Raw genomic sequence first — 27,382 nt, 5'->3', positions numbered from 1 at the left:
ATGAAAAACTAACATTTTCAAAAAGTATCTATCTGAAAATGTCCAAGTTTTCTATCAAATTTAAGCTTGAAAACAAAAGCCTGTCCGAAAGAGCAGAAAATGATGATACCGAAAATTCTAATTATGTGGTGTAAAAACTTTTCTACTAATCAGTTTAAAGTTAAACTAAAACAAAAGCCAAAAAATTATTCTTATATTGCTGACTTGTGTAAGAACCTAATGTGTGTAGAGTAATAGGGTTCTTACTGCATGCATCCTAAGGCTTGCAAAACTTGGATCAGTAATTTTAACAGATTTTTGTAATTTATATCTACTGTATTTGACTTAAGTTGAAGGCTAAGACTAATTAAAGAGGATCTGTCATTCATTTATAGCCTTCATGGAAGTTTTTATATTTCCTAGTATGATGCATTTACCTCTCTATGGAAACTGCTCTATGGTGTCTATTTTAGGACATGCTTTTAACCTCGTACATCGGTTCTACTAGTGTTTTTTAACCTCTTTCATCCTTCCAAGGTCACTAAAATGGCATGCATTTAGAGAAATACAAGAGCAAGGAAGTTACCCAGGAAATCTGAGGTTACAGCATAGGAGCACCCTACTTCAAAAGTATATCTCCAATTATGTAGAGTACCTGCTAAGGGATGACCCATTTTTCTGTAGCTACTGTAAAAAACGTATAACAGAAGCTTGTTTGCAAGGAATATGGTATACTTACAGTTACAACATTCTTCCACTAGAGGGCATGAGTGCAGAGGGTAACATTTACCAGGGTTCTCTATGTTTTAACTCAGGTAAGAAACTTTGGGATTTAAAATGTGAATATTAAATTATTATATGAACCATTTTGCATATGAGTTACTAACAACTGAATATTTTTTTATACTTTGGAAATTTTTCGGAAATTACAAATGGCAGTGCCAACACACAATGCACATCCCTGTTCCAGTCACCATCAGAAACCATGTCCTGAGAAAGGAATTGTAGCAGTTTTTAGAGTGCATTCATGTAGACAAGCCACTGATGGGACCAGCAGTGTAAAAAGGCAAAGGATGGAAAAAAAGGGGAAAGTGTTTAAAAAAAAAGGGGGCAGTTCATACACAGTTATATTGATACACAGCTAGTTTGATGACACAGGAATGTCATTTATTAAGAGTTTACATGTACTAGGAAAAGTGTCAATTTACAAATAGTTTTAGAAATCCATAGTAGTGGCAGATTGAAATGAAAATGTGATTTTTAATACAATTAAAGTCATAATAAACTTTCAGTTTGTAAGCACTTTTAGCAGTTGATTTGATTTCTTACTGAGTATGCAGCTTCTTTACCTTTAAGCCCTTGCCTGTGTTCCATTTTAAGCTGGTGCCATGACCGCTGCCCAGGTTTCCTGTTTTGGGGTGGCTCTTTTCTCTTGCAGAATCCTACTGAGCCACCCTGGCATGCAGGGACTAGGGTTGTGTCTCCCTGCACTGTGTACATTAATATAAACACACAGCCCCATAACCTAAGATGGCAAGGCACCCACCTGCCTGTTTTCCTCCTTCTCCAAGCTAACAGATGGCTAGAGATTACACTGCCCACTGTTAACTTTTTCCAGCGGAAGCAGCACTAAGAGTAGTAGCTAGCAGAATTGAAAGTAAACTCCAAGTGCTGGAGTATAAAAGTTGTAAACTGCAAGTGCTGGGGTTCGAAAGTTATCAACTGCAAGTGCTGGGGTTTGAAAGTTATCAACTGCAAGTGCTGGGGTTTGAAAGTTGTAAACTGCCAGTGCTGGGGTATTAAAGTTGTAAACTACAAGTGCTGGGGTATAAAAGTTGTAAACTGCAAGTGCTGGGGTTTGAAAGTTGTAAACTGCAAGTGCTGGAGTTTGAAAGATGTAAACTGCAAGTGCTGGGGTTTGAAAGATGTAAACTACAAGTGCTGGGGTATAAAAGTTGTAAACTGCAAGTGCTGGGGTTTGAAAGTTGTAAACTGCAAGTGCTGGAGTTTGAAAGATGTAAACTGCAAGTGCTGGGATTTGAAAGATGTAAACTACAAGTGCTGGGGTATAAAAGTTGTAAACTGCAAGTGCTGGGGTTTGAAAGTTGTAAACTGCAAGTGCTGGAGTTTGAAAGATGTAAACTGCAAGTGCTGGGGTTTGAAAGATGTAAACTGCCAGTGCTGGGGTATAAAAGTTGTAAACTGCAAGTGCTGGAGTTTGAAAGTTGTAAACAGCAAGTTCTGGGGTTAGAATTTTACCAAATAGTTTAATAGGGAATGTTTTATTGTGCTCAGTGTGTTAAATTAAAAAAAAGCTAAGGGTTTAATACTTTAGCAGTTTTGGGATAATTTGATAACGTGCAGAATCTTACCCTTGCTGATCTAGGGCCTGCATTTAAAACCACATTTTTCAGAAAGATTCCCTTGCACATTTGTCATATCGGACAACTTCGCCCACACTTACCAACATCTATTACTCTATGGGGATTGGTGCATATTAGACTAAACACATTATGCAGCAAATATAACACCTTACATCTACAGTAAACATTTATGTTTTTTTCAGTTGCTGCCTCTCATGCAGATGTATAATCCTCTTGGGAGGCTTCCACAGCACTCTGAGGTAAATCATACTTTGTTTATATAAAGAATAACCAACTTGGAACTCAACACTTCCAAGATAATGGTGTGCATACATTCTTTAATTGTATTATCCAGTTGATGTGCTATTCCATCAAAACGATCAAATAAGCTAACAATCCACTAGGCCAAACATTCCTTCTGATTATTTAGGACTCCTTCAGATGTTTGGTAACCCTTGCTGAAAAACTACACCACTGCAGCTGCAGCATGGCCCCATTCATTTGAATAGGTTGTGCTTGGCATTGCCCTCCAAACACAATGAGGGGTTAAGTTTTGCCACAGCCGCAGCATGTCTCCTGCCCTGAGCAGCTGAAAATCCTTGTTTAGGTGGGTGGTCAGGGGGCTGGAAAAGCGTGGCTCAACCCCCTGCTTTTACCAGCCCTGGTTGCCCATGTGAACATGCCCTTTTACTCAATTTAGATCAGATTCAATTAAAATGAGTTTGATCGGCCAGGGTGGAAAATGATTTGGCAGAACTGAGGCAGCTTCGTTCATTATTAGATTGTATTTCTATTAATCATATTATGAGATTGCATGGTGAAAACAGAAATGCAACTGAAACTTCCAAAACTTACAATTATATCTTCTAACTATTGATCAGAAAAGATTGATCTGAAAAAGAAATGTTCCTTTATCAAAGCTTATCTGGCCACCATAGGAGGCATCCATATGTAAGCTCTTGTAAATAGCGGTGCCTAAATATCTCCTTATTTACCTTCCAGAGAGCTCCAGGAGTGCCAAAACCCAAAATATAGAATGTATATACAGAATTCCACCAGGAATAGGCCAGCCCTTTTCTCCTGTTTCCAGTATCTCATGATTAGGATTGCCCATCACATTGACTGACTCAAAGCCTGTATGAGTCTAAAGAGAGTAGGGGCCAGGTTGAATCTTCCTAACAAATACCATTTGCATTCCATGGAAGGTACCTGAGGTTTCTGTAGGAACATCCTGATGGCTATTCAAACAAGTGATGAGTACCGAGCCACTTGAACTGTTTTATCTTGTTCATGTTAAATTAAAACACATATCTTTTAAGCAGATAAATCGGTTTATGGTGACACCAACTCAACTTTTGCAAAATCAGTTATCTCAGCTGGTAGGACTACAGCCATACCAGGTAATTAAAGTAACTACCAGTAACCATATTGCAAATTTTACCAAATGTATTGATTTATTTACTATATTGAATACCAGAATGAGGCTCAGATAATCCACTTGCATGTTTTAAAAGCTATTCTTACTACTAAAAGCATTTTTTTTAAAATCAAAATGGTATTTACAAATGTAAAAAAAAACAAAAAAACATTTATTATGGCAATTTGTTTGTATCTGCTATTATCCTCTATGTAATAAGGCAAAAATTAAAGTGTATTTCCACTCTTTCAGCCAATTTGGGATGGCACCTACTGGAAATTTGTAACGTTCTCATTTACACAACATTACTTAAAAAAAAAATAAAAAATTGAAATGCCGTTTACAATTTTAAATGCTCTTTAGACAATTGTAGCTGGCTGCAGGCTGAAACGGAAAGTTGGTTTTTGATAACACCAAAACTGTATGAAACCAGAGATTTTCTTTTGAAGATTTTAACACATTCAATTTCTCTTATTTTGTATTTGGAATAGGTACTATCAAATTACCTCGTATTTGGGAATCAACTCATGCAGCCTAGAATTTCACAGAGACAGGTAAAACTATAGACTAGCGAAAAACGTGTTAGTTTAGTTAGAAATACAGTATACATGCAGTATATATTGTAACACTGCTGTGTCCAGTTGAAGGGCTCCAGAATGTCCCTTGTGAACAGAGATTATTCAGTTTTCCCTAGGATTGGTAAATCCAGCATTGGGTTCTGGAGTCTGGAGGCTTTGAAGAGTCTTGGGAGGGATGAAGCTTCTGACCCTGTGTCTATATTTTACTTAAGACCAGCAGCCTGGCTGTGCAAGTGTGCACAGCCTTCTTAATCAGGAGGCTGACTGTAAATCAGGGCTCATTTTCCCCTGGAGACAAACAGATGATGGAGCAGTATATGGGTGTGCAAGCACACAGGGAGAGTGTTTGTACTAGCCTGAAGGAAAGGCCACTTGATTTGACCGAGTGGTGTTAAAAGACATATGTTATTAGGAAGGAGCCTGTGCAGTCCGAGGTGGGCAATTTTGTCAGAGAGCTGACTGAGACAGCACGGTGAGTATGCACGAAGATAGAAGCAGGAACTACAAAGTCTGAATGACCAGAAAGCCATATAATTTTATGTTCTTTTGTGGTGATATTGAAAACACCTGCTAGGGCAAAACTGTGGTTTGTTTTAAGCATTTACTTTTGTACTTTTTTTTTTTTCAATAAAAGTGGGCCAAAAAATCCAGACTCTGTATTTCCCTGGCTGGACTGGACTCAACGACAAGCACTACACTTGAGTAAATTCCACACAGCAAAATATTGTATAAATATATATATATATATATATATATATATATATATATATACTGTATATATAAATACACACACACACAGACAGGGCCAGGAATGGGTCCTTTATGGGAGATATATTTTCACACTATTTGGGTTGTGGGAAAGACCAAGGGATATTTTGAGTATTTAGGTGTTGTCACCTCTACAGAGTGAGGAGTTACTGGGTAGTCCGTCTGGAGAAGAGAGGACTGACATACAGTGCTCTCAGGATTGGTAAGTCCTCTGGGACCTGCAATTTGGAGACTCGGAGACAGACTTTGGGTGGGAAAGAGCCTCCAACCCTGATTACAGGGACTTTAGTCCCAAAAGGGTTAACCCATCTACAGCAAAGTCCAGAAAAGGAACAGGAAACAGTCAGCAGGTGTCAGTGAGGTAGAGTGGAGTAGACCAAAACCACAGCAATAAATAGACAAGAAGTGATGCGCTAGTCAAAAAAATATATAAACAAACCAAACCATACAGTAAAAAACAAATCGCATATAGTGAAATAAATTGCCTGAAAATTGTATACCACACGTTTAAAAATACAATTAGTGTGTCCAAAGTACAGACAAACATTGTTAAAGTTGAATGGGTGCAAAAAATTGCAAAAAAAATTCTGAAAGGTGAAAAATAAACAGTAAATTGTCCCAAAAGTGACTATCAAAGGTTAAAAAATGAGGAGAAGGAAGTCCATAAAAACATGAAAAAAAAAGAAGTCCAGCTTCCCAAGAATAATCTGTGGATGAACACCAATAAGAGAATGGCTGCTTGCCAGAGCAAATTGGGCTCCAATTTTATGGAAAAGCCAAATAGGCCTCAGGGATATATATCCCAAACAATCCCGCATGGATGCTGCAAGTCCCCACATTCTCCTGGTTAGGCTGTCACTCTCAGTGGATACATGCATATAAGTATAGAAGACTCATAGCGTAATACTGTTTATGTAAATTTATTTAAAAAGAGCAAGTGCACTTATATAATTGAAGTTAAAATCAAGCATATCATAGTGCACGCTGCAGCGGTAGTCATAAAATCCAAAAACAACCTGGAACGGCCGTAGAGCGCGGTGACGTCATGTCTGGTACCACCCAACACGTTTAGCCGTACGTTTGACGTTGTCAGGATCGCTGGTGCAAAGCGTTCCAGGATCCAAAAAAAAAAAAAACAGTAAATGCACATTTGTTTACCTACAAAAAAAATGTGCATTCATTATTTATTTTGAAAAAGTGAACTTATCCTTTAAAAAGAAATAAAGGCAAGATTTATCTGTAAAAGAAGACTGTAAATACTCACCTTTCCTGCTGCTCGTGCCACTGAAAATCACTTCAATCTTTATAAATTGTCCTGAAGTCCACTGAAAAATTGACATTTCTGGGGGAGTCAATCTCCTGGGCCCCCCACAGCCCTTAACTGGTTCCTACTGCTGACTGTAACATCATTACAGGACTCATAGTGACAGTTTGCCAGCAGACTTTGGAGATCAATTTTGGTGTGGTGGTTGCATGGGAAGCAGGAAAGGTGAATGCATTTGCAGGTACTTTTACAGGCAATTGTTGTCTTAGTAGCCCTAGTTTAGTAAGGGAAATATTTTAAAATGGACCTAAAGTCAAACGATGCCTATGTGTTGGGTCTAGCTGCTGTTTTATAGATTGAAGCAGCATTAGAAAGTTGCAGGCTAAAGGTTTTTTGACTTTAGGCTCCATTTAAGAGACCCAAAATCTCAACTAGTAAATCCCTTTGGGGTCCATGCCAATACCTTTGGCAGCAGCAACATAGATTATGGTGTTTATTTACTATTATCCAAAAAGTTAAAGCGTTTGTTACCCTAAAAAAAGAAAAGAAAAATGGATCCTGTTCCCTTAACCACTTGCCGACTGCCGCACAATTATATACTGCGGCAGTCAGCCCCCTACAGGCAAAGTGACGTACGTCGGCGCGCTCCCGCCCCCACTCGTTCCTTGCTTAGCCCACGCGTGTGACCGGCGGCTCTGATGTCCGCCGGCCACTCGCAATCTCCCTCAGGAGAGGGAGCAAGACTGATGTAAACACAGCCGTCTGACATTCTCCCTTAGATCATCACAGAGGCTATGCGATCCTGCTATGTAGGATCGTATATATCTGTTATGATCTAACAAGCCACGCCCCTTGACAGTTAGAATCACGCACCTCGGACACACTTAACCCCTTGATCACCAATAAAGTTAACCCCTTCCCTGCCAGTGTCATTTTTACAGTAACAGTGCATATTTATAGCACTGATTACTGTAGTAATGTCGCTGGTACCCCCAAAAGTGTCAAAAATGTCAGTCAGGGGTCCGATCTGTCCTTCACAATGTTGCAGTCCCGCAAAAAAAATCGCAGATCGCCGCCATTACTAGTTAAAAAAACACAATAAAAATTACATAAATCTTTCCCGTAGTTAGTAAACGCAATAACTTTTGCGCAAACCAATCAAAATACGATTAGTGTGATTTTTTTTTACCAAAAATATGTAGCAGAAAACAAATTGGCCTAAATTTTTTTTCATTTTTGTTGAGAATTTCATATAAAAAAATGTGAAAAATATTGTTATTTTTCAAAATTGTCGCTCTTTTTTTTGTTTATTGCGCAAAAAATAAAAACCGCACAGGTGATCAAATACCCTCAAAAGAAAGCTCTGTTTGTGGGAAAAAAAGGACATCAATTTCATTTGGGTACAGCGGGCCTGGTCTTTGAGCAGCCAAATCCTCCGGGGGTTAAGTGGTTAAAGCATATAAAACACCACAGTGCTTGTGCTGTGTAATTTGGCCCCTTCTATCACCTAAAAAACCTGGCTGATCCTGGCAGTTTCTACCCCCCCCCCTCCCTGTAAACTGACCATGGTATATCATGGCTGCTGAGCCCTGACACCGTGGTCAGTGTATGTGCCTCCATCATCCACAGCTCTCCTGTCTGCTCTCCTGTGTCCTCCTCTCCCTCCCTCCCTCCTCCCCTCCCTGCCTGTCAGCCCTGTGTCACAGCCCACCCACCCTTCCTGCTGCAGCTGAAATAACTGTTAATATGTTATATAATCCTCTTTGTTTTCTAAGCCTGTGTGCCTCTGTCTCTGCTGTGAATACCTTATTTCAGTGTGCTGCTTTGCGATCATGTGACCGGCCGGCTCTCTCTCTCCTCTTCTCCTCCCAAGTGACGGCAGCAGGGGAATCTCAGCCCCGCTTCCTGCAGCTGTTAGACGGGGAGAGGAGAGAGCCAGCCAGTCACATGATCGCCAAGCAGCACACTGAAATAAGGTATTCACAGCATTTTTTTTTTAAAACACATAGACAGAGGCACACAGGCTTAGAAAACACAGAGGATTATTGAAAGTCATATAAGTGCCTTAACAACCACTTTAAGGTTTATGTTATGTTTTGGAACATGGTCAAGGGTTTCATGGGGTATTTAGTTAAAGTGACACTAAACTCTGGTAAAAATAAAAAATATTCAAATATGTATTCTTAATCTTAACTAAAAAATTACCTTCTATTGCTCCCAACCTCCTCCAAATTCTCTTTTCTCTGCTATAATCTGACCTCCTGTTAGAGGTTGGCTGTGTTCATTCTCCATGGCCCCAGTGTATGCAAGAATGTAGCCACCGTCTCTTTTTTTACTCCAGAATAATCTATGGACTATGGGATGTGTAGTGTGCTGAGAGCAGTGCATGACCACGGCTAATGTGTACTTCTCATTCCAAACAAAGGGAAATGAGGGGGAAAATAAAAAGGTTTTGAGAACTCACTGAGAATGTTAGAAAAGAGACAGAAAAACACAATAAGAAAGTAGTTCCTGAAAAATGGATTACAGGGCCATTAGGTAGTAAGTGCGTAAGGATCATTTTTTGGAAATCAAGGATATCATTTACAGGTAGATAGGTTAGCTGGTAATATCAGTTTAGGTGTTAATGTTAGGTTACAGGGAATTAAAATATATCTACAGCCAATTATTTTTATTTTTTTTGTCATTATGAGCAAAGTAGTGAGTGATTAAAATTCCTGTCTAGTTTTTTTTGCCATCCTGTCCTATAGATAGAATAAGATATGAAAGGAAATCTCTCTGAAGCAAATACAATTCCCTTTTAGATGGTTAGCACCAGAGATGTATAGTAACGAAGTAGAACTACTTAAGTACTGTACTTAAGTACCGAAATGCGGTATCTGTACTTTCCTAGAGTAGAATTTTTTTCTCCTACTTCTACTTTTACTTCACTACATTTTTTCGATGATTTCGATACTTCTACTCAAGTATTTTTTTTTTTGTGCTGCATAGTTACTCGTTACTTTTAAAAAAATTACCACTGCCAGAACAGTAGATGGCAGGTTGCATAAAGCTCAAAAAAATGTGTATAATGTCATTTGTAAATCAGCGCATACAAAAATAAAGGCTGTGTATAATAAAAGCTGCTATACCAAATCTTTCCAATAAAAAGAAAATATGAAACAAACAAATAAATGGTGCTACAGCGCTTAAAGTGCATCAAGAAACTACTAACAAACACAGGTTAATCATTTGAATAAATCATTTGAAATAATAAAAACAATATGATGTTCAAACTTTTGACTTATTTCTTTAATAACTACATAACACAGTACTTGTACTTCTACTTTCAGTACTTGAGTAGAAATTTTTTTTCAAAACTACTGGTACTTTTTACTTTTAGTACTTAAGTAGCAAATTTTTTGAAAAAACTACTTGCAATACTTAAGTAAATAAAATGTTGAATACTTTAGTACTTCTACTTAAGTAACTTTTTCTGCGAGCACTTCCACTTCTACTCAAGTAATTTTTTGATCGAGCACTTGTACTTTTACTCAAGTAGAAATTTCGAGTACTTTATACAAGTCTGGTTAGCACTGGAACAGTTGTGACCATTGGGAGATTTCCCTTCTATTCCTGTTCTGCAACTTAAAATATTATATTTTTTCCCCTCTCTTTGAGCCCAGGTGACAGTGATCACCAGCACAAATAGAGACAGTAAATCTCCCCAGTGGGAACCAGACAACTGTAAACACTGTAAAATAAAAGTTTGCCTTTAGATACACTTTGTTTAATAGATTAACGATGAAATGGTGGGGACAGGGATGATGTGAGAATGCAAGGATGGTGCCAGCAGGGCTCAATAGAACCCTGCAAGCCAAGGAAGGAGGAGGGGTTCTTGTAAAAAAAAGAAATGCAGAATTTGTATCAAACAGCAGGGCACCATATATGTGCTATTATCAGCATCTTTATTAGAAAAAAAATAAATGTTTATTATCACTTTAAGTGTTTCTTTTCTAGGTCAAATTAAGAGGTGTGTGAGGCAGTATGATTACGTTTCCTGTGGAGGTATTCTGTTAGCAATAGGTTATAAGCCAGAGGATACAGTATCTCACAAAAGTAAGTACACCCCTCACATTTTTGTAAATATTTTATTATATCTTTTCATGTAACAACACTGAAGAAATAACACTTTGCTACAATGTAAAGTAGTGAGTGCACAGCTTGTAAAACAGTGTAAATTTGCTGTCCCCTCAAAATAACTCAACACAGCCATTAATGTTGAACTTCCAGTGACCAGTATGAGAGTGAGAGCGATAACACTAAACACTGCTTCCCATTCACGCCTAAGACCTTGTAACACTAATAAGTCACATGACACCGGGGAGGGAAAATGGCTAATTGGGTCCAATTTGGACATTTCGCTTAGGGGTGTACTCACTTTTGTTTCCAGCGGTTTAGACATTAATGGCTGTGTGTTGAGTTATTTTGCGGGGACAGCAAATTTACACTGTTATACAAGCTGTACACTCACTACTTTATACTGTAGCAAAGTGTAATAAAATAAAATATTTACAAAAATGTGAGGGGTGTACTCACTTTTGTGAGATACTGCAGGTACACACATGAAAATGTACATTTGAATTTGGAGCTGAAAGCCCAATGCTGTGAACAACTGAGCCAAATACTTGAAACAATAAAAGTGAATGTTTAAAGTTTCTTACACCCATATTTTTTGCAACAGTCTCACTATAGAGTAGAGACCCAATAAAATGCTGTGAGCTTTCCAGGAGAGTGCTTTCTCACAATGGTTCCAAATGGAACCTAATGGAAGTTGAGTTGATAGTGGCTGCCTGTACCATGTACCGCTTAGTTCATAAGTTAAATTTATTGTCTTGACCTACCTTTTATGGTTTGTGGTTACAGTTTATAGTTAAACTGGTGAAAATTTACACTTGCCATCTACACATTTCTGTAGGTGTGCCAATTATTACAGCAGAAAAGCAATGAAATCTGAGTGTACTGTATAAGCTGGGTATGAGTTATTGGGCATGATCTATGTATATGAGTCAGTGCTAGAATGTATTTTATTCCTCCCTACGCACGTCTGCAAACTTGAAAATGTTGAATACTTTTTAGCCTAACAGGGTTTAGTGTATGAAATGAATTGTTGAAAAGCCCAGAAGAACCTGCACTGTAATTTTACTTTCATAGCAGTCTAATCTGTACTTACATCTGTGTAATTTCACTGTACGATATAGTAGAAACAGATACAATATGTGTCTAGGTGATTGACAACAGCTATATTCTGATGATTTCACCATGTGGTTCAAATTTATTCTTTTCTCTATCTAGCTTTCACCAGCATATTCAATATATGGAAACATACTACCTTTGACAGTTGGATCTCCCAATACACAAGTAAGTTAAACATGCAATGGTCTATAAAGAGGACTTGCACTGCATGTATCTGCATATAAACATTTTCCCTGCATTAAAGGTTCCGTCCACTCAAAAATATTTCATCTAAAGATGAAACCTGATGAAGCTATCAGCCTCTGACAGCCTATTGTCTTGGATACTTCAACAACTAGACCTCAATGGCTTATTTCCCATTGCTCTTCCTGTCTGGGTATTTAGAATGGTCCAGCTCCTCCTGTTGAATTATTTAAAATGTGGAAAAAATAGAGAATCCAACAGGTAGAGTTGGAACCCCTCATAAAGGTCAGAGTAAGTGTAGGGACTCTGGAACTGAAGTGTAGATATCTCACTGATAAACTGTCAAGAGGTTCTTTGCTCCAACATCCTCCAAAACTGAAAAATTTGGTTGGACAGATATTTTCATAGTACTTCTAGTACATACAGGACACTAAATATTTTACCAAGGCTTCTAATGTTAAAAAGAAATATCCAACGTGGGATGCAGATTAAGTGTAAAATAAGATTTTTTCTAACCAAGAAATGTACATTTCATTGCAGTCTTACCTTTTTTTCTGAAATGTAGATGCTTCCTGTTGTATTTACACAAGTAGGAAAGCAGGTAAGATACTATTATTATTTGTAAAAGTCTATTTCTTTTAATTGCACTGTAATGACAGTAGAGACCTTGTAACACTAATGAGTCACATGACACAAGGAAGGGAAAATGGCTAATTGGGATGTTTGGGCTCACTTAGGGGTGTACTCACTTTTGTTGCCAGCAGTTTAGACATTAATGGCTGTGTGTGTTGAGTTATTTTGAGGGGACAGCACATTTACACTGTTATACAAGCTGTACACTCACTACTTTACATTGTAGCAAAGTGTCTCCGTGTCGCTGAAGTGCTTCTTCAGTGTTGTCACATAAAAATATAATAAATAATAAAAAAAATGTGAGGGGTGTACTTACTTATGTGAGATACTGTGTGTGTGTGTGTGTGTGTGTGTGTGTGTGTGTGTGTGTGTATATATATATATTGTGGCAGGGCACATGGATGCGTGATCGACGGAAGGTACGTGTCACCGTGGTTCCTGGCCTCGGTGAAATAAGAGCCGGTAATTCTGTGTCAGCAGCAGCTAGTGCTGCTTGACAATTTTTATTTTTAGTATGGCTGCAAAGCCGAATCCGGGCTGGCCCTTATTGGGAGCAGTTAAGGTATGGGTGGGTAGCTGCTCCCCACGCTCCAGGCCAGGTCTTGCCTGGGGTTTATAAGGCAGACAGCCTAACAGGTGATTGAGAATTATCTCCATGCACCAGAAGGCTGTGGAAGTGAGTGCTGAGGCTGGAAAGGTTTCAAGCAGGTGAACTGATCCGTTGCTGTGTGTGAACAGCACCAAAGAGACACAGGTGAATGGACTTGTTGCTGCATTTAAAACCTGCCTTAAAGACTGTCGTTTTCCTTTTTGTTGGGTGTGAGTTAGCCCCCGTTCACACTAAGGCGATCTGTGAGGCGACCTGGTCGCCTCACAGGTCGCTGCAGGTCGCCTCCCATAGGGAAGCTGCGGACCCGTTCTAATAGGAGCGACACAAGTCGCTCCGACTTAGAAAAAGGGTCCGGAGCTTCTTTGGGGCGACCAGGAGGCGACCGCCATAGACATCAATGTTATGAAGTCCGTGGCGGCCGCTCCGAGGTCGCGGCGCGCTGCTAGCACCACGATCTCGGAGGTCGCCCCGGGAAGTAGCGTCGCGGTAGTGTGAACCGGCGCTTAACACCAAGAAAGACTGTTACTTTTGTGTTCCTGAAGTGTAAATAAAACACTCCTGATTTACTTGAAGAACTATCTGTTTTGCCTCTATACTGCACCCGCAAATCCTACCTACCAGAGCAAATCTCCACAATATATATATATATATATATACAGGGAGTGCAGAATTATTGGGCAAAAGAGTATTTTTGAGGATTAATTTTATTATTGAACAACAACCATGTTCTCAATGAACCCAAAAAACTCATTAATATCAAAGCTGACTATTTTTGGAAGTAGTTTTTAGTTTGTTTTTAGTTTTAGCTATTTTAGGGGGATATCTGTGTGTGCAGGTGACTATTACTGTGCATAATTATTAGGCAACTTAACAAAAATCAAATATACAGTATACCCATTTCAATTATTTATTTTTACCAGTGAAACCAATATAACATCTCAACATTCACAAATATACATTTCTGACATTCAAAAACAAAACCAAAACAAATCAGTGACCAATATAGCCACCTTTCTTTGCAAGGACACTCAAAAGCTTGCCATCCATGGATTCTGTCAGTGTTTTGATCTGTTCACCATCAACATTGCGTGCAGCAGCAACCACAGCCTCCCAGACACTGTTCAGAGAGGTGTACTGTTTTCCCTCCTTGTAAATCTCACATTTGATGATGGACCACAGGTTCTCAATGGGGTTCAGATCAGGTGAACAAGGAGGCCATGTCATTAGCTTTTCTTCTTTTATACCCTTTCTTGCCAGCCACGCTGTGGAGTACTTGGACGCGTGTGATGGAGCATTGTCCTGCATGAAAATCATGTTTTTCTTGAAGGATGCAGACTTCTTCCTGTACCACTGCTTGAAGAAGGTGTCTTCCAGAAACTGGCAGTAGGACTGGGAGTTGAGCTTGACTCCATCCTAAACCCGAAAAGGCCCCACAAGCTCATCTTTGATGATACCAGCCCAAACCAGTACTCCACCTCCACCTTGCTGGCGTCTGAGTCGGACTGGAGCTCTCTGCCCTTTACCAATCCAGCCACGGGCCCATCCATCTGGCCCATCAAGACTCACTCTCATTTCATCAGTCCATAAAACCTTTGAAAAATCAGTCTTGAGATATTTCTTGGCCCAGTCTTGACGTTTCAGCTTGTGTGTCTTGTTCAGTGGTGGTCGTCTTTCAGCCTTTCTTACCTTGGCCATGTCTCTGAGTATTGCACACCTTGTGCTTTTGGGCACTCCAGTGATGTTGCAGCTCTGAAATATGGCCAAACTGGTGGCAAGTGGCATCTTGGCAGCTGCACGCTTGACTTTTCTCAGTTCATGGGCTGTTATTTTGCGCCTTGGTTTTTCCACACGCTTCTTGCGACCCTGTTGACTATTTTGAATGAAATGCTTGATTGTTCGATGATCACGCTTCAGAAGCTTTGCAATTTTAAGAGTGCTGCATCCCTCTGCATGATATCTCACTATTTTTTACTTTTCTGAGCCTGTCAAGTCCTTCTTTTGACCCATTTTGCACAAGGAAAGGAAGTTGCCTAATAATTATGCACACCTGATATAGGGTGCTGATGTCATTTGACCACACCCCTTCTCATTACAGAGATGCACATCACCTAATATGCTTAATTGGTAGTAGGCTTGTAAAAAAATGAGACAAAGATAAATAATTTCAGAACTTTTTCCACCTTTAATGTGACCTATAAACTGTACAACTCAATTGAACAACAAACTGAAAAGTGTGCACACCCTTAATCTAATACTTTGTTGAAGAACCTTTTGATTTTATTACAGCACTCAGTCTTTTTGGGTATGAGTCTATCAGCATGGCACATCTTGACTTGGCAATATTTGCCCACTCTTCTTTGCAAAAACACTCCAAGTCTGTCAGATTGCGAGGGCATCGCCTGTGCACAGCTCTCTTCAAATCATCCCACATATTTTCAATCAGAGTCCGGTCTGGCCTCTGGCTGGGCCATCCCAAAACTTTAATCTTCTTCTGGTGAGGCCATTTCTTTGTTGATTTGGATGTATGCTTTGGGTCATTGTCATGCTGACAGATTAAGTTCCTCTTCATGTTCAGCTTCCTAGCAAAAGCCTGAAGGTTTTGTGCCAATAAGAAAAACAGCCCCAAAACATGATGCTGTCACCACCATGCTTCACTGTGGGTATGGTGTAACTTTGGTGATGTGCAGTATTGTTTTTGCTCCTAACATATCTTTTGGAATTATGGCCAAAAAGTTCAACCTTGGTTTCATCCGACTATAGCACATTTTCCCACATGCATTTGGTAGGCTTCAAATGTGTTTTTGCAAAATTTAGCCGGGCTTGGATGTTCTTCTGCATAAGAAAGGGCTTCTGTCTTGCCACTCTACCACATAGACCAGACATATGAAGAATACGGGAGATTGTTGTCACATGTACCACACAGCTAGTACTTGCCATATATTCCTACAGCTCCTTTAATGTTGCTGTAGGCCTCTTGGTGTAATAAAGGTACAGCGCCACTAGAATTAACTAACTAAACTTGCAAAAGGTAAACTAAAGTCCATAAAGTTCACATAAGAGGATTGGTTCAGATGTAGAAAATGTGACCATAAATTCCAACATCAATCTTGCAAAAGGAAGCTCCTGGCAATCAACACATGAAGGTAATAAAGGTTGTCCCCTTACCGGAAAGTTAGACCCCCTGTTAAGGAGGTCCACCAGGCATGCGATAAACCGATCACCAGGAACAAACGATGCACCCAATTCTCCTCCAGTCTTCCACAGGAAATCCGGACAGGATCATGGACTCAGTAGACCTCATAAACCCCAGAAGTACACCAAGGATGTTCCTCCAAGAATACAAATGGGGACGCACATAGTGAAGTATGTACAGATTTATTAAAGGAATAAAGATAAAAACACTCACATGTTACTGCTTGATACAGGCATGTAAAAAACAAATTGGATGGCCGCGGCTGAATGGCGTGTCTGCATGGGGGCTGGCGTGCTGACGCGTTTCGTCCTGCTGAGGCGTTATCAAAGGCGAAGCCCCCCATGTGCAGCACGCTCTTAAATAGTACCCCTATTTGTTTGGAATGCGATCGCGCACCACTTCCGGTGCGCGATGACGCACTTCCGCTTCCGGTGCACGATGACGCACTTCCGGTTGCGGCATGCGTGATGACGCACTTCCTGTTTTTTTGTCGGCGGCGCTGTGAAACGCTTCCGCCTTCACTGAAAGTCAGCAGAAGGGAAAAAAACCGATTGAACATCAGCAATCAGAGATTTCTAGGTCTCCCGGCCGCCCAAGGCTAGCTAGGAAAGACCACTCAAATCGCACCATGTCTCCTCAGCCAGAAACCCCTCCAGCCAACCATCATGTGAGTTCACAATAACATTAAAAAATGCAAATGGTCGCATAAAAATTAAAAATACAAGAACATGAAATATATTACATGAAATATAAAAACCATATCAGTCAATAAAAACATCATACTTCACATATAGAAAAGCAGCATAAATACACACCCCATAGTGCATTTTAACATATATTTTTATCGCCCCTAAAACAAGCAATAGGGATCAATGGTTGCCCATAGAAACCCATCCTGGAAGTGAACAAAAATAATGAAGCATGCCAATACTGGTAAATGTTAGAAACCTAGCGACTGTGTAAAATTTAGTACTATGGTGTAGCCACCACAAGGACATATAAATACGTAAATATTCTAGAGCTTTAAAGAACTGAATAAGGAAAATTAAAAAGGCTCATAAACCAAAATAAGCTCAGATGTCAACAAAAGAAGACTGGGATGCCAACCAAACCATCAACCATTGTTAATGAAGCAGTTGACATCCCAGTCAACGTTGAGACCAAAGGGAGTATAGCACTTGAGGTTGAATATCCATCTAGTCTCAAGGCGTGAGATCTCTCTTCTCACATTACTCCCCCTCCAGTGTGGAGTAAATTTATCAATAGCAATTATTTTGGTACCTGCTGGCTTTTTATGGTGACATTCCAGATAGTGCCTAGAAACGGAGTGTTTAGGGAAACCCCGGCGAATATTGCCCAAATGCTCATTCACCCTAGTTTTCATGGCACGTGTGGTCCTGCCCACATATTGGTACCCGCAAGGGCATTCCAACATATAGACCACATTCTCCGTCGTGCACGTGATGAACTTATCAATAGGGTAGCTCTTATGTGTGGCCCTAGAGCGAAAGGACAAAACCTTTCTGTCTTTTATGGCATTTGTTCTACAGACCACGCACCGCCTGCAAGGGAAAAATCCCTTAATCTCAGGAAAAAGGTGAGTGATCCTAGAAGGGGGATCCACAATATTAGGCGCCACCCTAAGTCTCAAGGGAGGAGCTCCTCTGAAGACCACAGTTGGATGTTCTCCAACAACAGGGGCCAGAATTCTATCGTTCCTCAGTACATTCCAGTGTCGGTGAAAAATCTTTTTGATGTCCCCGAAACTGCTGTGTGTATGAGGTCACAAAGCGGTTGCGAATCCTGTATTAGGCTCTTTAATTTCCCTTGGACCCTGTAGCATATTGGCTCTATCTAGATCAGCCACTTCCTGGATTACCTGGTCAAGTTCTGAATTAGAATATCCCTAGTCAAGAAACCTCTTTTTCAGAACTTGCGATTGTTGCAGATAATCATCTATCAGGGTGCAATTCCTGCGAATCCCCGTAAACTGGCTTTTTGGCACTGACTTGAGCCATGAAGGATGGTGAAAAGGATGGTGGAAGGCCTCTTGGTGGCCTCCCTGACCAGTTTTCTTCTCATCTTTTCATCAATTTTGGAGGGACGTCCAGTTCTTGGTAATGTCACTGTTGTGCCATATTTTCTCCACTTGATGATGACTGTCTTCACTGTGTTCCATGGTATATCTAATGCCTTTTTAATTCTTTTGTAACCTTCTCCTGACTGTTTAAAAATAAAAAACCTTTTAAAAATGAGATCCCATGCCTCTTGGGTATTCTGGACGAGGAACAGTGGCAGAGATATCACAGAGTTCTACTGAAAGAAACCCTGTTTCTGGCTAGGAAAGCCATTGCACTCAAATGGATTTAACCCAATCCTCCATCTGTTCATACATGGATAAAGATGGTAAACCAAACACTGCCATATGAAAAACCTGTATATGAACACAGAGGGTGCCCAAGAAAATATAATAAGATTTGGGATGTGTGGTGTGCATTTACTCTTACTATTTCCACTAACTGAGAAGCCCATTGACTCAGACATACAGTATAATAACCGTTAGAATTCAGACCTCTCAAAGTTGATATCTATAACACCTAGCGAAATAACAGTGACTCATTGTCTGCTTTATATCTTTTATTTTGTGATCCAAGCAAGCTGTATATACATTTTCGAATAACTTGATACGTCATGTTATTTATTTGTTTGTTATTGCTATGGTGCTCCTGTTGATCATTTTGTCGTATTTGTTACTGTAACGCACATCCATTAAAAAAAATTGTTTAAAAAAACAATGAGATCCCTGATGCTTTGGAAGCCCTCTGCGGGCCATGGCTTTTGCTATAGAAAAGGTCTAAGACTAAGAAAATGTCAGGAAAGACCTACTAGAACAGCTAACTTTTATTTGGGGTTAATCAGATATATTTTAAATGATGGCAGGTGTGTACTGACCCCTATTTAACATAAGTTTGAATGTGATTGCTTAATTCTGAACACAGCTACATATTTTAGTTTCCTATTTTTACTTCCCCCTTAAAAGATTTCAGTTTGTTTTTCAATTGATTTGTATAGTTTATAGGTCACAATAAAGGTGGAAAAAGTTCTGAAATTATTTATCCTTGTCCCATTTTTTTACATCACGAAAACCTGATATTTTAACAGGGGTGTGTAGAATTTCTATATCCATTGTGTGTGTGTGTGTGTGTGTGTGTGTGTGTATATATATATATATATATATATATATATATATATATATTACACTGCACAGAACATGGTCTAGCTGTGACAACTCCAGTACCTCAAGAACACAGATTGGTCTTTTCCCAGTTAGATCCCACTTTAAACACATATATTGGTCTTTTTCCCAGAGATATCCAACCTTTGACACACAGACTGATCTTTTCTAAGTGAGATCCCACCTCCAACACACACACGTTGGAAAATATGGCTCTGTAACATGAGGCTGTATCAGTCCTGTAAACCAGTTGTTCTGGACGTACAGCTGGCCAAGGGGTATACAAAGGAGGATTTTGAATTAAAAGGTGTATTTAAATATACATTTATTTTTCTGTTTTTATTATTAGGTATTTTGGAGCACACAAAAGGAGGCTCCTCTGTCTTTTGGCTAAGAATCAAATGTAGTATTAGATCTCAATTGTGTCCAAGAGACTAAACCTGTTGTATCCCTGCCTAATGTTGAGGGTTATTGGCTGGGTATTATTCTGCCTTGTATGCCAGGGGTTATGAGGGATTTCATTTCAGGAAGGTGATAAAACTGAGCAACCACCATGACAGGTGGATAGGGTAATACATCTAAAATGAGGTGGAATTCTGAGGTACTCAGGGTCTCCTGGTATAGTGTGCCAGAAATGATTGTGGTCCATGGCAGTGCTAGGGAGCACAGAGAATTAATTATTTGTTTATGAACAAATAGGTAGGAACAGAGATTGGGAAGTAGGGGAAAACTCAAGGTGGGGGTAGAAGAAACCTCAATACTCTTACATGCACATCTATATGTGCTTACACGGGATCTGTGTAGTGTTCCTCATCAGTGTACATTTTATTTAGAGCCCACCAACACATGGAAAATGTGGAGGCACCCAGTTAGCTTTATTTTCTATATATTGATGGCTTTTTTCCTAATTTTCATGAAGTGTCAAGGCCATGGCCATTTTTGAAAATGTGATTGCAATGGTCCTATTTCCTGTTATAGTATTTCATGTTAATGTGTCAGAGATTCACTGCCCCTGTTCCTTCCTTAGCCCAAATTATTTCAATATTTAAGTAATACTTGCATAAACTAAACAGGTAATATGTTACTTATTATGGCTGTAATATTAACATCTTTTTTTTTTTTTGCTTTATTTAATTAGGGTTTGCTGTCCGGTTCAGATTCTGAAGAGGGTGTAAGTAGCTTGCATGTTTATAGCATAATACATGTGTTTTAATAATGTACTTGATTTAGTCTGGAATTATAATGTCCTACAAACACTAGGATTTAAGGATTATCACACAAATATATTTAGATTTTTTCAGCCAGTAGGTGAGGGAAAATCTTGACACAAATGGAAATGGACACACCTATTCTGGAGACAAGCTTTAGAGATGTGATATTCCCTCAGTTTTGTGGAAATCTTCTCACACTTCCTGTTTAGTTCCAGTACAGGAAGTTAAGAGAAATGCTACAACAGTATAAAGACAAGGAAAAAAATATGTTCTAACCATTCCCTTCTCTATCCAACTCTAAGAAAACATTTTGGTTTAAGGTATTCTTGAATCTCACAACATCATTCTCAGGTTGGGTATGGCCATTAATACTGTTACTGGATGAATTTACTGTAGGTAGTTGCAACTCTGCTTCTGTCATGTCTGTAATCAGTATGTGATACATATATGAAAACAATGAAGGGAATTCATCAAAATGGGAGCAGAGAGAATCTGGACCGGTGGTGCATTGTGACCAATGTAACCATTGTAACCAATCAGCTTCTATCTTTCAGTGAAATTTAAAAGTTTAACTGGACAAGCTGAAGATAAAAGCTGATTGGCTGCCATGCACACCTGCTCCAGTTTCTGTTTACTCTGCTTTTGATAATATCCACCCAGTTTATATGTAACTGTAACCTTCCTGAGGAAGACGAGCTTGTGCCTCGTCGTAAAGTCAAAATAAAATCTATATTGTGCATTCACCTTTCAAGACCTGAAAATGCCTCTCTTATGGATTAACTGTGACCAATAAATATATACTGACAAGGATGTTTTCGTGCTTATTTACTAAGGGCTGGTTCACACCGTCCTGCGAGCTCAAAAGCCCCGCAGGCTGGTGTCCATTGTGTAGGGAAGTTGATTTGCATTGTTATAAAACATGGCATTGTTTTTTCAACTTTTTTAAAGTTTTTACAAAATTATATTTCATTTAGGTCTATGCATCCTTACTCACTGCAATGTAGTGCCAAGCAGTGACAAAAAATTAGGTGTGTTATGAAAAATGCAGTATATCTGCATTATTATACAACACACTGCAACCCAACTTGTTTTGCTCCCTCTTGTTGAGCCTATGTTGATCTGCGCAGATCAACAAAGTTCAACACAGATGATATGAGCAAGCTCTAAGTAATTTATTTTGCTGTAGAATAGACTTAACCACTTTACCACCGGAGGATTTTGCTGTCTTACGTCAGGGCCACTTTTTGCGATTCGGCACTGTGCGACTTTAACTGACAATTGCGCGTTCATGCAACGCTATACCCAAACTAAATTTTTGTCCTTTTTTTCCCACAAACAGAGCTTTCTTTTGGTGGTATTTGATCACCTGTGCGATTTTTACTTTTTGCGCTATAAACAAAAAAAGAGGGACAATTTTGAAAAAATAACAATATTTTTCACATTTTTTATATGAAATTCCCCCCCCCCAAAAAAATGTAAAAATCAAAATTTTTTATCATTTTAGGCCAATTTGTTTTCTGCTACATATTTTTGGTAAAAAAAAATCGCAATAAGCGTATTTTGATTGGTTACTAACTAAGGGAAAGATTTCTGTCGTTTTTGGTGTTTTTTTTTTTAACGAGTAATGGCGGCGATCCGCAATTTTTTTTTTGCGAGACTGCGACATTGCAGCGGACAGATTTTGGGGTTACCAGTGACATTACTACAGTAATCAGTGCTATAAATATGCACTGTTACTGTAAAATGACACTGGCAGGGAAGGGGTTAATTTTATTGGAGAGGGAGGGGTTAATGTATGCCTGGTGCTTACTGACGTGTGTAGGGGGAGGTGAATGAGTGACACAGGGACAGATCGCAGGTTCAGCTATGCTCACACATGTTTACACAAGCGGGCGGATCTCCAGACTCGATTCCCCGACGATTCCCTGGCCCGACTCCCGCTGTGACTGGGGGAGCCCCCGAGAAGGGGGAGTGTCTGGCGACGTAGGTCTACGTCGTCAGACCTACAAGAGCCCCTTTGCCGCAGTAGAGCTCTAGTGAGCAGCGGTAAAGTGGTTAATATACCAAGTCCGGATCTAAGCTATTGGGGGAATACATTTATTTAGTTATTTATTTATTTCAGGTACTTATATAGCGCTGTCAATTTACGCAGTGCTTTACATATACATTGTACATTCACATCAGTCCCTGCCATACAATATATTCCCTTACTGGAGTGTCCTGGGGTACATGTGCTACTGTAAGTGACTGCAATCATTGTGTGATGGTATTGTCTTTTCATATATGTCAATAAAGATATTATTAAATTATGGTCTGGCTGAGTATGACACTGTGAGTTGCAGTGGTCACCTATAATAAAACACTTGTTCCTTCACCCTTCTTCTCCTCCCTCCATTTTCTCTTACCTCTTATGCTCATCTCAGTCTTTGTTTTACCCTTCTTCATCCATCTACTACATTACCACTTTGATCTATATCCTTCTGTGTTGTGGGTGCTATGTAGACACTACCAACTGTACTTAAAAAAAAAAAAAAAAAAATGATTTGCACCTACAGTATATCATGGTCATGTTACTTGTGTTTTTCTATTTCTAAATTTATTGTTTTAATTCATAATAAACAGAGAATAAGCAATAGAAAAACATGTTTGTTATCAGTAAAAATGAACTTACAGTAAAGTTTAGTTAAAACTTGTGATTGAAAGGGGGAGAGGGGCAGGTGGTTGAGTTGCATCTTTACCACCATCCCTCAGGATGCAAAGGCAGTCATATGGTGATATCCACATGGCATGCAAAAATCATCCTCCCATCCCTTTTGACATTGACATCTAATCAGTAGCATCACATCAACAGTAGCAAAACATTGATAGGGGTTCTAATCTTTTTGCAGAATATTCAAAACAAAAACAATGTTGCTAAGAGTTAGACCCATACATAGTTTTCCTGATGATAATTAATGAGATTTTGTTTTCAGCTTGTGGCAGGAGTCCTCATGATGCCCGTTGACCCTGGACTCCAAGGAAATGTGATTGCTATACACCAAGCTGGAGTCAGCATTAGTGGCACTGATGGTGGCAATGTAGCCGTTCAACCAGCATTGAATCCTATAGGCCAGCAAGGAGTAAACTTCACCATTCAGGAAAATGAAACAGTATTAGTAGCCAGTGATCTGCCAAGAGTTGTTGTGCAGCCTGAATGGGGTAGAGATGATTCCCCTGGAGTTGGAATTATAGAGCCAACATATTCGCCTCCTATTGGCCTTCGACAGACTACAGCATATGCTGAACCCACTGTGCCCTCAGAAATCATTAGAGGAGACATGCCGGAGAATCCAAGTCCAGTAACTGAAAAGTGGATTTTATGTAACTCTTACATGCCTGATCACGAAGAATACCAAGGTCTTACAAGAGGAGATGACCATGTTCCTATTATGGCACCAGAATATTTCCTTATCCCAGATATGTTTGATGAAAACCAAAATGATGAAGCTGTTGCCTAGATCTGTTAATTTTACACAATGAAAATAAAAGTATATATAAACTTAGCTTCATTCATACAAATGTTTACTGTTTTACCTGCTAAAACATGAGTATTTATGTCTAGATAGCCATATCTGTGTCATGGTGCCATATAAGCAGAAAACACGTATTTCCGGGTTTTCTGGTTCAACAATGCAACTTACTGTTCCACCTCTCTAAGGATGCTGGCTAAACTATAAATCAGCATCATTGCCAGTGGAACTAGGAAGCATTGCAATAATATTCCTGGCTGTACAGTGTGGTAGAAGTGTGTAAATCCCAAGTTGTTAAAGCAAGCAAAATATTTTACATAGGGTTACTGGTTTGAAATATTTTATTAAAGATGGCCTTTTAGGATGGCTTTCATTTGTTATAGACGAGTTCTCTGTTATCCCATGCACAAAAGTTGAAACACGCAAACTGTCAGTGGGAATGTCCTCATTACACATGCACGTTTGCATAATTCATTCTATATAAATTGATATTTTTTTTTTAACCTATGTTATTTTATCCCTGATGAAGTTCCACTTTTGGTGGCGCAGCATGTTGGACACCATTTTTTGAAGGCTCATTTACTATAGCCAAGTTGTTTTAGATGAATAGATAATTAATGTGGGAAAAAAAAAATAAAAAAAACAAAGTCAGATCAGAGGCATTGATTCTTTATAGAAACAGATCACAGTAATTTGTTGTAGAGCACAGCGTGTTATAAAAATTTCATTATTTCGTTATTAATATAAATGTAATAAAAAGAAATGATCTTATAAACACTATATTGTCAAAAGTATTGGGACACCTGCCTTTACATGCACATGAACTTTAATGGCATCCCAGTCTTGGTCAGTAGGGTTCAATATTGAGTTGGCCCACCCTTTGCAGCTATAACAGCTTCAACTCTTCTGGGAAGGCTGTCCACAAGGTTTAGGAGTGTGTCTATGGGAATGTTTAAACTAAAAGCATATAGGCAGCGCTAACAGATTAAAACTATAATAGGTGCTAATATAAAAGTCCATATACCGTGACAAAATTATTAAAATTCATATGAAATAAAGTGCATACAAAATCATTAGATAATAAATAGGTAAGGTGCAGCAATAGGTTAAATCAAGTGTCCAAAATATAACCATAAAGTGCAAAATTTGAAGGTGCAGTCCAAAAAATTCTTCAGTGGAAGCTAAAGTGCCGGAAAGGTGCTCAAAATCCAAAAAAGGTGCCCAAGTGCTCTTCAGGAAAAGACCCCTTATGGGGATGCACTCACCAGATTAAGGATGTAATTGAGCCTTAGGCAAGTAAGATGTTTCTTGGTCAGATGAAGGGGTGAATGCAGCCTCACGGGTACATATGAATGATCTCCCTTGACCGGAAGGATGGATAACTGCAATCTCTAGTATATGGCTCCTTATTGGTTCCTCTCCTTTCTCTCCCCAATATAATGTTAAAAGGAAGGGAAGAATCCAAACATCGTGAAGCCCATAAGGTTTTTATTAAATTCAAGATAAAAAAAGGGTACTCACAAAGGTAGCGTTTGTATTAGCATTGATCAGCATAACATGTCCCTTTACTTCCGTGTCCGCTGCCGGCGTGCGGTTCACGGTGGTTAGCAGGAAATTACGCCGTTATCAAAGTCTTTGATAACGCCCATTAAGGCGGGCGAAACGCGTCGATGCACTTCCGGGCAGCGGAGCACTACAGCGTCATTTCCTGCTAACCACCGTGAACCGCACGCCGGTGTGACCCAAGGAAGGCTTCTAGGTTGAACAGAAAAAAATATTTAGTGTGAACCAGGCTTTAGTCTACATTGTAGCTCTTAGCATTTGGTCACATGGCATCTCAGAGCCGCGAAAGAAGTCGGTACTGGAATAATTCCCTCTGACAGACACTGATTACGTGCTACTGCACGTTGACAGACCAGCACAGGTGCAGACTTTCTCTCTAGCCACTGGCTAGCTTCCATGCTACAGAGTGGGCTGTATGGGATCCCACTGCTTTGCTATTCCCCCACGTGCCCCTCCTGGCAGCAATGGCAATGGACCAATTAGCAGAAAGGAACTTATGATGCAACTTCTCATCCCCCCCCCCCCCACATCTGGGCGAAGCAAGCACGCTGGATCCTGGAAACTGAAGTCTTATGGAGGCACTGTGCTGTAGAGGCAGATGGGATCTGAACTATAATGCCCTGGATTCCTTGTATACAGAAGAGGACAGTGCAGGACTTTACCCATCAAATCTGCAGAGATCGGGGCAGAGAGTGCTGGGAAACCGATTCTCTTAAGCCTGTTTGCATCAGTTTTAGTTTGGTTTAGCATCACAGCAGTTCAGTTGATTGCCATCTTATGGGTCAATGTTTACATTATCTAGTACAGTATCTTTAACATGTTCAGATTCCCTGTATCTTTAACATGCTCAGATTCCCTTTTCATTGTTTCATGCATTGTTTTACTGCATTGCCATAATACATCCTTTCAGTCTAACATCAAGTTGCTTTTGACCTATATTCTGTGTAGTAGGATAGAGTGGCAGCATACTAGCTTTTAAGTTACACAGCTGTGTCAGTTGGGTCCAAGCAGTTTAAAGAGTCGTGGCAGAACAGAGCAAGAAATGTCACCAGCACAGCATAGGTCTCCAAAAACAATGAGTCCAAAGCGCTATTCAGGGATCACATCATTAAAGCAAACAGCTGTTTGCTGTGACAATGTGATTGCTGAATAACACTTTGGACCCATTTTTTGGAGACCCATGGTGTGCTGGGGACATTTGTCTCTCTGATTGCTCATGGTTCCAGCTGGTGGTCACTTCAGCCCCCACTTATACATACAGCTACTTCTACAGAAACGTGTGCATTGGAAATAGTGTGGTGGCAGAACAGAGAACTCATCATATCTAGCAGCCCCTCTGGGGGGTAAGGGCTAAATAAAGTATTATTATTATTATACAGGATTTATATGGCGCCAACAGTTTATGCAGCGCTTTTCAATATAAAAGGGAGACAATACAGTTACAATACAATAAAATACAAGAGGATTAAGAGGGCCCTGCTCAGAAGAGCTTACAATCTAATAGGGTGGGGCAAGTGTTACAAAAGTTTGTAACTGTGGAGAATGAGCTGATGGAAGAGGTCAAAGATTAGTGGGAGGTGTGATAGGCTTCCCTGAAGGGATGAGGTGTCAGGGATCACCTGAAGGCAGCTAGAGAAGGAG

At 39.6% G+C, this 27,382-nt stretch overlaps 1 protein-coding gene across 1 annotated transcript in view; it reads left to right on the top strand.

Moving 5' to 3' along the window:
• The window catches only part of LOC309548603 (uncharacterized protein), a gene marked incomplete at both ends in the record, with an annotated part of 46,542 nt that extends 22,376 nt beyond the window's left edge, over positions 1–24,166 (top strand). Inside the window, 6 exons of the mRNA XM_082248576.1 lie at positions 2,546–2,602; positions 3,665–3,742; positions 11,704–11,769; positions 12,353–12,388; positions 20,597–20,629; positions 23,642–24,166. Of these exons, the coding sequence (XP_082104702.1) occupies positions 2,546–2,602; positions 3,665–3,742; positions 11,704–11,769; positions 12,353–12,388; positions 20,597–20,629; positions 23,642–24,166 (795 nt within the window). The remainder of the gene's footprint in view (positions 1–2,545; positions 2,603–3,664; positions 3,743–11,703; positions 11,770–12,352; positions 12,389–20,596; positions 20,630–23,641) is intronic.
• Positions 24,167–27,382: the final 3,216 nt, after the last annotated feature.

Source organism: Pelophylax lessonae (genome assembly GCF_965119305.1).
Source record: "Pelophylax lessonae genome assembly, chromosome: 1".
In the NCBI taxonomy this organism is placed as follows: Eukaryota; Metazoa; Chordata; class Amphibia; order Anura; family Ranidae; genus Pelophylax; species Pelophylax lessonae.
The sequence above is the reverse complement of the archived record's forward strand: the minus strand, read 5'-3'. Positions and strand labels throughout refer to the sequence as shown.